Source organism: Lutjanus erythropterus, chromosome 12 (genome assembly GCF_056507025.1).
Source record: "Lutjanus erythropterus isolate fLutEry1 chromosome 12, fLutEry1.hap2, whole genome shotgun sequence".
NCBI classification, from domain to species: Eukaryota; Metazoa; Chordata; class Actinopteri; order Lutjaniformes; family Lutjanidae; genus Lutjanus; species Lutjanus erythropterus.
In genome coordinates this window covers 21,880,037-21,894,338 of record NC_139328.1, presented here as the reverse complement: position 1 = coordinate 21,894,338, position 14,302 = coordinate 21,880,037, and the positions used below count along the sequence as shown (strand labels likewise).

At 38.7% G+C, this 14,302-nt stretch overlaps 1 protein-coding gene across 2 annotated transcripts in view; it reads right to left on the bottom strand.

Moving 5' to 3' along the window:
- Window positions 1–3,046: 3,046 nt before the first annotated feature.
- Window positions 3,047–14,302, bottom strand: part of pde1cb (phosphodiesterase 1C, calmodulin-dependent b) — an 85,194-nt gene continuing 73,938 nt past the window's right edge. Inside the window, exons 13-17 of one of the 2 annotated variants that reach the window (XM_084731889.1) lie at window positions 13,695–13,815; window positions 9,068–9,243; window positions 7,368–7,601; window positions 6,768–6,830; window positions 3,047–3,902 (exon numbers count right to left, since the gene is read on the bottom strand). In XM_084731889.1, the coding sequence (XP_084588015.1) occupies window positions 3,883–3,902; window positions 6,768–6,830; window positions 7,368–7,601; window positions 9,068–9,243; window positions 13,695–13,815 (614 nt within the window). In that variant the 3' untranslated portion in view covers window positions 3,047–3,882. The remainder of the gene's footprint in view (window positions 3,903–6,767; window positions 6,831–7,367; window positions 7,602–9,067; window positions 9,244–13,694; window positions 13,816–14,302) is intronic. The other variant, XM_084731890.1, reaches the window with a different exon arrangement.

Below are 14,302 nucleotides of genomic sequence, written 5' to 3'. Positions count from 1 at the left end.
AGTACATATAGAGGCACACATTCAGCCAGCTGGCTTGCTAACCACCGACTGTGTTTTTTTTTGTTTTTTTTTTAGGTAGAAAGTAGCATGTGTAGCATTACATTACGTGATAAACTGCTTTATATCCCAGCATGATGCTAAAGTTCCTGTTGTAATATAAAAATGGGGGTTGTGTATTAAAATAAAGAAGATAAAAAATAATTCCTACAGTTTTACAGATAAAAATCTTTAGGTGTTAAATTATAGTCCCTTTTTGAACCCCATATATATTATATGTGTTAATATATATACCAATATAAACATGTATAATATACTTTAAAAAGATAGTTTTTTGAAGTGGGGCTGTATGAGGTACTTATCAATAGTCAGTGTATTATCTACAGTAGATGGCGGTCAAAGAGCAGCAGGAGTAGCACCAGTGGACGCTAATCAATGTACTACTGTGAACAAGGTGAGCAGCATTTTAGCCACCTGGGAAAAAAGGTCCACCCAAAGAAATTTATATAAATTTAAGGGTACACTATATTTAGAATATTTTCACTCTTTTGGGATGGGACACGTCCATTATATAAGCTAAATATCGCTGTCTTCAAACCAAGCAAACTCCATCTGCAACATCTGTAATTTCAGCTCGCAGAACACAGGATTTGCTGGTCGACTGCTGCCTCATTCAGTTAGTATGTTTGTGTTGTTAGTACAGCAGTTCTCATGTCCTGCTAGGTAAAATTACTTATTTTGCTAAAGCAGTCTGGTTGTGTGAGGGTGAGGGATATTTGGCTTATATAACTGTGGTTTCACTTTTTTTTTTAGGTGGCTAAAAGACATTTTGCTGATGAGCAGCCCACATAGAAAAATTCGGATGACAGGTCCACAGATTTTAACGACTAGAGATGCTGCTTGTAAAATGTTATCAAGCACTTTAGTGCTTACTAATGAGTGAATTGTATACGTGCTGAAGTCTTTATTATTGGGAGATGAATGACTAATGGTTTTGCAAGTTCATTTTTGCTCTCTCCTCCACATCGAACCTGCATTGTAGTTAGCTGTTTGTGAATAAAATGTAAATGTTTGAATAAAATCTACAAAATAATTCTGCAAATTCTCACTCTGGATCAGAGCTGAAAACTATGAAATAAAATCTGCAGATTATGTTTGGGCCTGCTGCTAATCATGTCCACAGCAGATCATCGCTGAGCTTCCTACACCGGTGCTCCTACTGCTTCTCCAAACTGGGGGCGAGTCGACCACCATCTACTGTAGGTAATACACTGACTATGGACACCTCATACAACCCAACTTCAAAAAATCTGAACTATCCCTTTAAAATAAACTAAGCATATGCCAAAAGATCGATCTTGGCACAATAAATTTAGGGATTTTCATGCCAAAAAGAACTGAAAACAGAAGGATAAACAAAAATAAAATGCACAATTTTAAGGAAAACATATCCATCATTATGCAAATACTGCCAAAAAATGCTATTTTCTTCCAATTACACATGTTTAAGTATAGTAAAAGCTGAACCAGCGTCGCAGAGGTTCAATATGTTACATATGCACAGTAAGCAATATTTGCATCTCCTATACACAACATTACAAGCCTTAAAAACCTGGCAAACAACCAAGAAGCAGATACAGTTTGGACTCATATAGCCTCAGATGCATCACAAAAGCATGATGGATTCAGCTGGCTAATAGGTGTACGAGCACACTGTAAACACGTTGATTAAACATTACGCTGACAGCCTCATAGGTGAAGCTGCTGTAACATAACTGTACTGCAAAATAATATAACATACATATATAGGATTTCCCTCTAATTCAGCAACAATGTTGACTCTTTGCTACAGCTTAAATACACAGAAGAAGGCATCGAGAAAAGGTCTCTTGACAATGAAATGACATACAGTGTGAGGATATTAGACACATCTAGTGCATGATTCGTATAGGACATAAACTAATAAGAATGTTACCAAAAAAAGGTAAACAAAAAGGTTTTATATATTACAAAAACTTCAATGCATTTGCGTGTGTGTGATATGTCTGAAATGCAAAAGTTGCATTCTAATTCTTGGATGTTTTTCACTATAATATCTTACATTATATCCAAAAAAATATCCGTTGGTGGATTTGTGGAATCACTGGATTTCTACGCCTCCTCAGATCCACACATATACAAACTTTCAATATATACAGTAAAGAGTGGACCAAAACAACAATATAAACCTCGCAGAAAAGAACGCACATAGAATTGCACAACGTCGGAGGAAAGCACTAGGAAAGTAAACATGTTGATGGGAAAAACTGAACCACAGCTGGTGGTGTAAAGTGGTTTCTGTTTTAACTTCAGCAAACATACGAGACTCTCAACATGAGCTCTTAAAGCACAGAGGAAAAGTTTTCTACATAGAATGGATTTGTTTAATGTGATAGTTTGGATTATTTGAAGTGGGGTTTATGAGGAACTCATCAATTATCAACACCTACCTGGTTTGGAGAAGCAGCAGGAGCACCGACACAGAAGCTTAGCAAACAGGATCAGACAGGATCAGCAACAAATCAGATTTTAGACAGAAAAGCACAAAAAAAAAACTGTATCAGTTTAAGTGTTTGCTATATTTATTTATCAGACGGCCCTTTATGACGGGAAACTGCTGTTATATAAGTCAAATATCTCTCTCTCTCTTTCCCAAACCAACCAAACTCCACAGACAATTCAGTGATTTTATCTTGCAGAACACAGGACTTTCTGGTCTACGCTGCCTTGATCTGTTAGTTGGTTGGTGTTATTGTGTGACTTTGGTGTTTTATAGAGTTAGTTTGTTTTCAACAAAGTCACACAGCAGTGCTAGATTAACAGTGCTAGACCACCTATGGAGTTTGAAAGGTGTGAAGCAAGCGACATTTGGTTTATGTAATGGCAGTTTCCCATCAGAAAAGGCTGCCTGCCCGCAAAGTACAGTGAAACAGTGAACAGTGAAAATGTTCTAAAGAGTACACTTAAACTGTTATTGATTTTTTTCAGGGTGGACCTTTTTTAAGTGGCCAAAATACATTTTGCAAATGACCCTGCCCTCAGCACCACATTGCTTAGCTTCCATGCTGGTACTCCTCTCTGCTTCTCCCAACTGAGGGCGTCTTGATTGCCGTCTCCTGTAGGTAATACACTGACCATCAAGTCATACAACCCCACTTCAAAAACATCCAAACTATACCTTCAAAGAGTACTAGCTAGTAAAATAGTAGTGCTATAGATCTGTGAATTTAACCCCAGTGTACTCTTATGCTGTACATACTGTGTTGGACTATAGCTGTAGTCCATCTTAATGTGTATCTACTCTGCAATTTCACACAAATCTGCACTTATGTATCATTCAGTAAAGACCAAAATAAATTGCTGTGACAAGACTATAAAGAGTGTTGACAGAGAAGCAAAACACAGCAGTGAAAAGTGGGACGTGTACAATGGCTACATGTCTGAGTCAAACATACGACATAGAGCGAAGTAAATATTGGCAAACTAAAAAAGTCTTTCAGAAGGCTCCTCTTCATCCCCCGCCATCATTGCTGTCATCTTACGGTCATTAAATCTTCTTCTGTATCGTCTTTATCGGTAAGCAGGAGGGAGGGAGGCATAATGCACGTGGGTAGAGCCACAAGCTCTGCATACAAGAGCGTGGGAGTATAAACATGGTGAAAAGTAAGAGCAGTTGATCGTAGAGACAAAAACAGAAAGTGAAGGTGTCAGTTTCTTGGTGTCCTGTAGAGGGCAACACAGTCCAGCTTATGGTCTTCCCTCTGGTTAGTGAGTCAGTTTCTCCCATTTTGGGTAAAATGCAGGTTCAGGTCGACAGCAGCGCAGAGAGGATGAAAGACAGCTGGTTTATTCCATCGCTACCTCTGCTTTAAGGAAACAAAACAGTTTTTTAATTTAGGTGAGATTATATATACACTTCACAGAGTCATGCACAACATGGTACGCTTGTATATCAGTGTATATAATGAAAGGCCACAGTTAATTTAAGGCACTTAGTAAAGTGAAGTGAAATTGTGAAATGAAAATTTGAGTTATAAGAGGCCAAGCAGAAGCAGCGTGTCCAGGCCTGAGATGACAAAAACACACCGAGGTGTGTGTAATGGGCCAAAGCTTGATAATTTCATTATTTATTCCCGTGCTGATATTTGTCGAAGAATGTCAAAAAGATTAAATTTTCTTTTCTCTAAAATAACATGCCATCATTTCTCAAATAGTGCAAGCATATAATAATCTTGTAGATGATGATGCATCGCTGTGGATTAAACCACCAAACAATGTATAATGAATCTAAAATGAGCTAAACCCTAAACATCTACGGCAATAAAATGCAGTATACACATTAATGTAGCAGTAATATTAATCTAAGAAGATCATATATAACAGTAAAACACAGACAGGGACCATGTCACTGCACAGTAACTACTTTAAGTAAATTCTGCTATAAAACTGACTGTTACTTTTTCCTCAGAATGCATGACTTGCACTTGCAGCAGAGTATTTTTGTTGGTTGTACTTCTGCTTTTGCTTAAAAGGCAGAATCAGTAGGATTTGTCAAAGCTGTCCTTAAATGCACCAGAAACATGGTTGATTGTTGTCTCATTCTCAGGACATCAATTTTGGTTTGGTGAAGTGTCTCGAACAGCAAAATAATGAGGAAAATAAGGAGATAAAGGGAGAGGGCAGGGTCTCTGCAGAAACAGACACCACTATAATAGATGACTGAGAGGGATTATGTGAATGTATACATTGTTTTTTTGGGGGGGAAATGCTGCAAATTTATTTAATTTAAGTAACAGACCTAAATATTTCTGTCTCCATCTGGTCTGCAGGCCTACAGCCTCTGCACAGATATGTTAACGACTGAGCCTTTAACTTGAAGGAAGGTGGACTTGTGGGTAACCTGTGTGACGGAGGTCTAGCGGGGTTTTTGGTCAAAGTGAGCTAGCTAGCTAGCAGCTATGAGTCAGGCTAAAGATGATTAAAATAGCCGGAAATTGGATGATTAGATACCATTTGGAGCTGGAAGCTACAGGCTGCTGTAAGGAACTTTAATACTGTGTTGATTTTGATGGCCCCTGTGAACAAAAACTATAATGTTACCACCATTATAACCACATAATATGCTGTCAAAAATAAAATTAGCCAAAGAAAAATCTCCTCATGCTGCAACATAATTTTGCCTGCATGGAAAATGAAAAAACAGGCTTGTTTCATCTGATTTCATAGAGAACCCAACCCAGTGGCAGACATCAGGAATAGCCAATATAGAAATAACCGTTTGTGTTCTTACATACGTCATATAGAGACCAAAGTATTAATTTGAGAATGTTTCATATTTGTTCAATATATACATCACCTAGCCCTAAATCCACCTAAATATAGGGCATCAAGCTTGGAGGGTGCTAAAGCCAACGATAGGTAACTGTGGCCTGTCAGGTGTAATTCCAAACAGTGACATAAGAGGGTTTGGATCAATTTTGGATCAACTGCTTTGAAAATAACCTTCTAAGTTTGGCCAGAATATGTGAGTCAAAGTTACATCCACAGACTTGCATCTATCCCAAATAGGTTTGACTTGTGTGTATATTTTACCTAGTTTAGATTTGGAGAGATGCCCCTGAAGTACCACTTTAAATTGAAGCAGAGAGTGCTGAGTACACACGGAGGAGGAGCAGTGGACCCTTTCCAAACTCTTAGCCCAAATTCCCTTATCAGTTGTTGCTTGGAGGTCCCATGTGATTCTAACTCCAGACAAGGAAGGCGTTTAAATTAGACATTAGTCCAAGTATAAATGAAATTGCTCCCTTGTCTGTTGAATTAGAAGACATGATATTATGAATCATTTTGTTAGGTTTCTTGGGAAACTGTGGGACAGTACCCTTAATGAAATGCCTAATCTGTAAATATCTTAAAAGGGTAGGGGAACTGAGTTTATTAAACTGCTTTGACAACTGTTTGAATAGAGCTGTGTATTGGCAAGAAGCTGGCGATACAATTTGTATCATGATACAGGGATTAATATACAATACATTGCATATTAATCCCTATTGTTTAAAATCTGTGTTTAAAAAAGCAAATTTATTATCTATTAAGAGGTTACTGAAAAATTTCAGGCCCCTCCCATAACGCATGTTGAATGCTGTGTTCTGTATTGACCACATTTTCCAAAATATACCATATATCTACATCGCTTTTCTTAAATGTTACAGAAACACACTGTTTTTAATTGGCCAAGATGCATGTTGGTAATGCAGACTGTATAAAGAGTTTTGAAAAAGTCGCCTCAGTATTGACAGTTTGTTAACAGTTGAAAAAAAAATGTAAATGCCACTTGGCTAGACAGGCACATATCTTGTAGATTAAAATGTTTTCTGATGCACAGTGCATTCACTCTAAAACAGAATAGTATTTACTTGCAAATGTAATTAAGGAATATTCAGGGACACTAAATCGAAATACTGTTTTAACTTTTTATTCATAAGATCATGAAATACACTCAGTTGCCAGTTTATTATCTATACAAGTGTCTGTTACTTTGTCCAGACCTTTTTGTATAATACAGCAATAATCATAAAGTTGAATCAACAGTTTAAATAAAAACTTTTTATGAAGGGAGGATTTACTGCAGGACTGTCGTGTTGGACTGGTGTGTATAACAAACTTGTAACTGAGTGTAGATACTTCTGTTCATTTTTTTTGTCAATAGTGGTGGGCTGCAGGAGCAAACTCACCTTCGACTCCTTTGTTCTTGTTTTCTTCACCCTCTGGAGACTCAGCTCCTTCAGACAACTCTCCTGAAAAGTCAGAATCGCTGTGTTACTTCTCATCATGCTGACGCACGTACATTCAGTGATAGCACACATGCACTGTCTATCCAAAACAGGAAAATAAACATCCTCAAAGCATCCTCTCGCCTTTATGAAGTCTGTAAAAACATCTTCAACCTCACTGACCTGCCAGTGAGTCACTCATTACAAACTCATCCTGTGCAGCCAAACAGCTTTCAAACCCACAGAATAATTTCTACCAGAATTTATTTTAAATTATATTTTGTTCTTTTTCTTCTGAAAAGAATTCCCACTGTGAACATTTGGGGGCTCCTTATTGATAGATTCAGAATTATTTAGTGGGTTAAAGGACAGTGAATGGGCACTAAAGGTCAGGGTACAGGAATACTGAGACATTCACCGTATTTTTAATGATCACTCAGGCATGGAGAATTACTTTTCATGTGAATGCACTGTATATATAGGACATTTAAAAAAATTGCCTTATGTCACATCTTTTAACAGCAGGCCATGCCATAGGATGACACAGTTAAAGGGATGTACCGTTCTGCAGTGGAGGACTCTGGTGTGTGGTGGTCTCAGGCTGTGCTTCCTCCTCCGTCTCCCCTGTGTCACCATCTGCTGGTCTGCTGGCCTCTGCTGACTCGGGCGCCTCCCCCTCCAATTTGTCCTCCTTTGGTTCAGGCTGTTCGGATTCTGTTTGGACCTCCTGGGGCTCCATAGCCTCTTCCTGCTGGGCTTGCTCCTCTGCTTCCTTTTTAGCTCTCTCCTCCGCCTCTGAGGTCATACGCAGCATGACAGAAGGTTAGCATGTGCAAGAGTTTGACTGTGAGTCCACGTGCATTAATTCAGCACCAACTAATTCATACTTAAAGCTCACTTTCCTGTGGAGTTGTGTTTCTGGCCATCTGACAAATGAATGATAATCACTTCCCTCTTTCACACCCTCTTTTAGCTCTATTTTTGGTCTCCACCAACTTCTGAGGGAAATACTCTTTAGCTGCTAAATGCTCCATTATGTTCACAAGCTTATTGCTAAGTTTGTCAATCTGCTGTTTGGTTGCAGAGCAGGTAATTTACAGTAAGTTTTTAGAGCTTTTTTTTTAGCAAAAGAAATTACGGATGAATGCAGTGAGAATGAACCAAAACAGTAAAGTTGCAGGCTGGAAAACCAAAATAATGAGCTCAAAGATGTGTAGAGCTCAGGGGATGTGTTAATTCTCCATAGGTCCATCCCTACAATCAACACATTTCACATTCAGTCATGTTATCCATTTTAAATAGTGTATAAAGTATTGATAATAGCCACTTAATGATCCCACTCTTAGAGATGTCAATAACTCATTAATAAATGTTACAATAAACCTCTTACAATAACCCATCATCTGTCTAGTTGTAAATTAAAATAAACTCTTAATAAATTGATTCTTAATTCACTAAAGAGCAATGACAAAAGAGAGATTAGGTGTTATGCAAGAGGAGGATAAATCCCAGCCACTTAGATTTCATACAGTCTAAACTAAACGTTCTTATTAGTGGATTACAACTGAAGTAAAAAGTTAATAACTTATTAGCAATTAATAAGGCTATTAGTTATGATTCACAAACCCCTTATAGTCTTTTCAAATGGATATCTGCCCATGAAAGCAGAATCTGTAGGCAGGAGACAAGATTTTGGTATCTGAAACATATTGGTTTGTAGGGTAGTATTTATATTTACTCAGTCTGAGGGTGCTTTGTTTGGATTCTGGTCAACAGTCAAAAGAGGCAAAATGCGCTGGCCACATTATTATACAGATCAAGTTGCTGATCAGACTGTAAACAGTGACGCAACTCTTGGCCCATATACGCATTTTCTGATATCTGGATATCCACTGGTTGCACTGGAAGCCCGGAAACACTGGCTGTTGTCCCCTGAGGCAAAATCATGGTCAGATGATATCTGATAGGTTCCCAGATTGAACCCCTTATCAGCTTGATTAAATAAATAATTGAGATAAAAACTGATGCATGTGGACATATCGATCACTGAGTACCCAATGAAATCCTGCAGGTCACTCAAAATCCCCCTCTGAGCAAACTAAGAGCATTGCAGCTTTATAAGCCAATTTTACCCATTCTGGTGGAGCTCATGATCTGTTCAGACAGATCAGTTTTACCAGAGCATTAATTAATGTGTCCTGAATCTACAAATCACCTCCATTTTACTGCATTATATACATGGTTGGTTGGATGTACTGTACCTTTACCAGCCTGAGCTTTCCACCTCTCTCTGTTCTGATACACCTCTTCATTCCACAACGCCTTGAAGTTCTTTATGTCCACTGTCAGCAGAGAGCTTTGTCCTGATGAGCTGCTGTCAGAGCCGATGCTCTTCACACTGTGCCTCTTGTTCTCCTCTGAGGTAATACTGTTCAGACTGACACAAAAATGAAAGGGGAAAAAACAAGGAAGTTAAAAGTTAAACAAGACTAGACAAGAGATTCTACAGCCTCCCTAGCTGCTCTGTGCAGCTGTGCTGACACTTTGAGCTAAATGCTAATGAGTATGAAAACATGCAAGTGTCTTTAGTTTTGTAGATATTTGGACATAAACCAAAGTATCTGGACAAATTAAAATGTTGAACTGATGATTGCATGGGGTGGCACGGTGGTGCAGTGGTTAGCACTGCTTCCTCACAGCAAGAAGGTCCTGAGTTCAAATCACCCAGTTGGCTGGTGCAGGGCCTTTCTGTGCGGAGTTTGCATGTTCACCCGGTGTCTGCGTGGGTTCTCTGAATGTGAGTGTGAGTGGTTGTCTGTCTCTATGTGTCAGCCCTGCAATGAACTTGGGACTTGTCCAGGGTGAACCCCAGTGTCAGCTGGGATAGGCTCCAGCCCCCCACGACACTTCGGGGATAAGCGGTTACAGAAAATGAATGAGTGAATATCAATATGAAGATCAGTTATAGGTTCACAGGATGATATGAAGCGCAGTGTCCTGACTGTGCTTACAAAACGCTTGAGCCATTACATACAGGTGTGCTACAGTCATTTTGATGTCTTTTCAGAAGATAAGATTGTCATTAGGCTGTAGGAGCTCACAAGCACATCTTTTTTTAGTTTTTTTTAAACACAATTCCTCCTGCAATGGCACCTGCATCTGTCATCTGGTTTAAAACAGGCTGAATCTGTTATTTATTATAGCCTGATCAGTGCAATAGGTCAATCACATCAATTATATGCTTACAAGTTTTACAAAAAGGAATGGGACATTTTTAACAACTAAAAGCAGGAATTATAATCATAACCTACATAAGTGATTTGATCAGAATATTTTCACAGATTCAGAGAGTTTAAAAGACTATTGATCAACTAATTTATGTAGACTAATTGAAAATTTAATGAAAGGGTTCTCTCATTTGTATTTTGAGTCTTCTTTATTATGGTGACATGAGCAGCTTGTTGTGCATATCATAGCACTGTTTTGTTATTATTTATTCATGAAGATTTGCCAGCGCTCCAAAATACATAATACATTCAGCGCAGCATTTTCAATATTACTGTGTCACCAAGTCAGGCCTCCTGAGCATTTATACCTTGAAGTCTCAAGTCGAGTCGAGTCCGACTGCATACAGGAAGCTCTCGGTTAATATTCAGGATAAACGGGACAAGATTTAGGATTTGTACTCATACTTCAGGAAAGTCCCAAACTTTTCAGGTTGTCTGGTCACCCTACTATGTAGTCTAAATGATGTGTTGTTGTTCTGGAAGGAGCTTTGAAAAAGCTTTTAGGAAGTGTGAAAAAATATCATCTTGGGTATCGAAACTGGCCTTGATACTAAATCTTTTTAATGGTTTACAAAATGAACTTAAACAAGGTCTTTATTTATATAGCACCTTTAAAAGCTGAGTTTACAAAGTGCTTTGACAGACAAAGCAAAAGAGCAGGATACCCCAGACGCAAAATAATAACAGAAGGCCAATACAATAAGGCCAGACAGGAGCGCTAAAATAAAGCTAAATAAGACACAGGCACTAAAACATGACAATAAGAATAAATAAAACAGAGGAAGGAGAATTCAGAAATATTACATGATGGTGTCTAGTCAATAAATAAATAAATGGAGGAAATAAGATAACATCACACAATGTCAATATAAATAGGTACAAATAAAAGAATAAAATTAAATAAATCAAAACGAGATGACAACATTACATAAAAGCAAGTCTATAAAAATGGATTTTAAGAAGCGATTTAAAAGATGTCACTGAATCTCCAAGCCTTATCTCCTTGGGCAGATTGTTTCAAAGTCAAGCGGTCCTGATGGAGAAAACACGGTCACGTTTAGTAGTTTAAAAAACAGTTAGTTTAAAAGTGATCAGTAAAATCTTAAAATCAATTCTAAAACACACAGGAAACCAGTGGAGGGAAGCCAGGATTGGGGTTATGAGATGTCGTCTGTTGAAACCAGTAAGAAGCCTAGCTGCTGCGTTTTGGACCAGTTGGAGGTGGGATACTAGGGACAAGGGACTAATAAGAATACTGCTGCAACAGTTTCTTTTCCAAATGTGTCCCTTGTGAGTCCCCCAACTTTATGGAAAAGCAATAACTTGTTGGAATACATTAAGAGATCACTAAAGTTATTCCAATCAGTCGCGTGGGGGACATGAACCAGTGAGTCATGGATCACCCCAGTCATTAGAGATTTTTTTCATATAAACTAAATGGACAATGTCCTTTTCACACATGTAGCAAACAACAGGAGATTGTCTGTGTCAGATGCGTTCTAACCTACTGGAAATACTCTGGTGGCTCCTGGGTAGAGCGCGCAGGATGCAGGACATGACACAAAACATATTCTGTGGAAAATACAGTGTTTTGTTTTGTTGTCTGTATTATTCTGGTTTCCTGCCAGTTGCATGACAGAAAAATGATAAACACGCCCCAGGGCTCGACATTAATGTTTACCCTCTTGCCTGGGGAAAGTAAACTGTTCGGGCCAGTGGGATGCCACATGCAGTTATCCAATCAGGCAAGTGAAAAGTAAATGTGACTGTGCAGCAGCTCTAATCCCAAATGCACTGCACAGTGACATAAGAAGCAACCGTCTTGTTTTCAGTTTACAGTGCTCCTCCAGCCACCTAAAACTCGACAGTAGTTTTGATACATAATGTTACATTTATTGCAGACACTTATTGCTGAGCTCACAGCTAGCTAGTTGGCAGCTACAAGTCACTGCTATCTAAAATCTAAAAAGGAACAGCTCAGAAATGAAAAAGGGAAACCTCCAGGTTTGTAGCTGCTAACTAGTTAAGTTAGCTGTCTGCACCAACCACGCAGTGAAGAATATAAGAAGAACAGAGACTTTTTATTTATTTTCTGTGGCAGCAAACACAACACACAACCTCTCAGCAAGTATTATACTGCAACCTGAGCTTATCTACTATCTACACACTTTATGGCTGACTATAGCAACCTAACTACCCCTCATTTAAAAGCTGTGTGTACTAAAAAGAGGTGGAAGTATTTAGGTGCATGACAAGAGTACTAATAACATCCCCACTGTAAAAAAAAAGTTCTGCCCTCTAAACCTTACTATTTATTTTTTAACAGCATTCATTTTTCATTATGGTAAATTAAGTTTGGCTGTCTGGCAAGTAAAACATTTCTTTTACTTGCCTGGATATTACACAGACTTTGTACTATGGAGCTGGTCATGTAAAATCTGTTTGAGGTTGCAGTGATTGTGTGAAAGAGACTTTAGACTTTACGTCATCTGAGTACCATTAATTACATAACAATCCATCAAATAGTTGCTGAGATATTTCAGCCCGGACTGGAAAGTGGCCAGCCAACAAACCGTCAGACTGACTCTGTTTTCCCTTTGAAAAGAACACAAGCTTTCAGACTGAGAGGCACATTGAAAGAAGAAGAAGGAATGAACCAGAGGCAGACAGAGGAAGCAGTTGTGGTTAGAGAAGATTGAAAGCAGCTCTAAATGCTGTGAAGAAACAGCTCATAAGCACCCAGGTGTGTACATAGACAAGCAGACTGCACAAGTGGCAACACTATCTGAGGTTTCCACTTGGTTTGCTTCGACTGGAGGCCCACTGAGTGATGCTAATGACTGCTGTTGAAGAGAATGCAGAGGCTGATATTGATGTGCAGGTGCAGCGGGAGACGGAGTGCCAGACTCCCCAAGTACTGCTTCATTTTCTAATAAGCTCACTTTAAAAAGACACAAAGTTTAAACAAATAACAGACTCAAATCATTTTTCTCAGGAAAGTTTAAATATTAGTAACGCAAGAGCAGAATGTACTTTCTCATTTGTTTGGTTTCAAAGCTTGCACAAACCTGATTTAGTACGTGGCTGAAGGAAAAGTAGTGGACCAATTAATTAAACCAGTGGAGACAAAATCACTTCCTTTTCTATCCTGAGAGGCTATTGTGTATGCCAATCCAACACTGAGACCCATTCTTGATTAAGGACAGAGGGGTGAACTTGACTAGCATCTCTAAAATATCAATTTCAAGGTGTGTGGCTCTGCCTGATGAAAGGTGGGGACATTTCCACGCACAGAAATGGATTACTCATGGAAGACTCATCTGCTCTTCTCAATACTTCCATTAGATATGCTGTTATTGCAGAGAAGCTGCTGAGGTTTAATCACGTCATTGAGCGAACAGTTACTCAGACTCAGGGATGAGAGGTGAAGGGTAGAAAACAGTAACTTTTCCATCCTTGATTAACCATCCTGGTTAATTAAAATTTACTCACATTTGCATACAGTCTCCCACTTCCATCTGCTCAGTCCTGCTGCTGAGCAGCTCATAAGTCCAAACTTCTCATTTTTAAATCATCTCTCAGAGAAAGTGCTGCTGCTCACCTCGAGCGTCTAAAGCCGGCAAAACCTGAATGGGAGGCCTCGTCGATGAGTGGCGTGATGATACGCTCCATCATGTCCGTCAGCACAGTGAAGGTGGGAACCACAATGAAGTCAATGAACCCTAGAAATGAGGACATCAGAGAACATAATGTCAGTTTATACAGATTCATATTGATGGAAAAATCCCAGAACAACTGCTGTAACGTTGTAATTAGTGAAATTAACACTGGAATTAAGGACACAGGTGTTTCCAGAATGTTATGAAATGATCAAATCTGAGATACAAACAGAATTAAATCTATAAGTGTAAACCCTAATAACCAAGGACTAATGTTACCTTTTGTCCCTCTCAGTTTTAAAGTTCCAAAGTCAAGTAAATTCAAGTCAAGTCAGATTTTATTTACATAGCCCAGAACATAGTATACAATATGCTTCAGGGGGTTTTACAATCTGTACAGTATATGACAACCTCTGTCCTAAGACCCTCGATTAGGGCGAGAAAAAACTCCCCCAAAGACCCTTTTAACAAGGAAAAAAAAAGGAAGAAGCCTCAGGAAGAGACACAGAGGAGGGATCCTTCTCTAAGAACAGACAGACATGCAACAGAT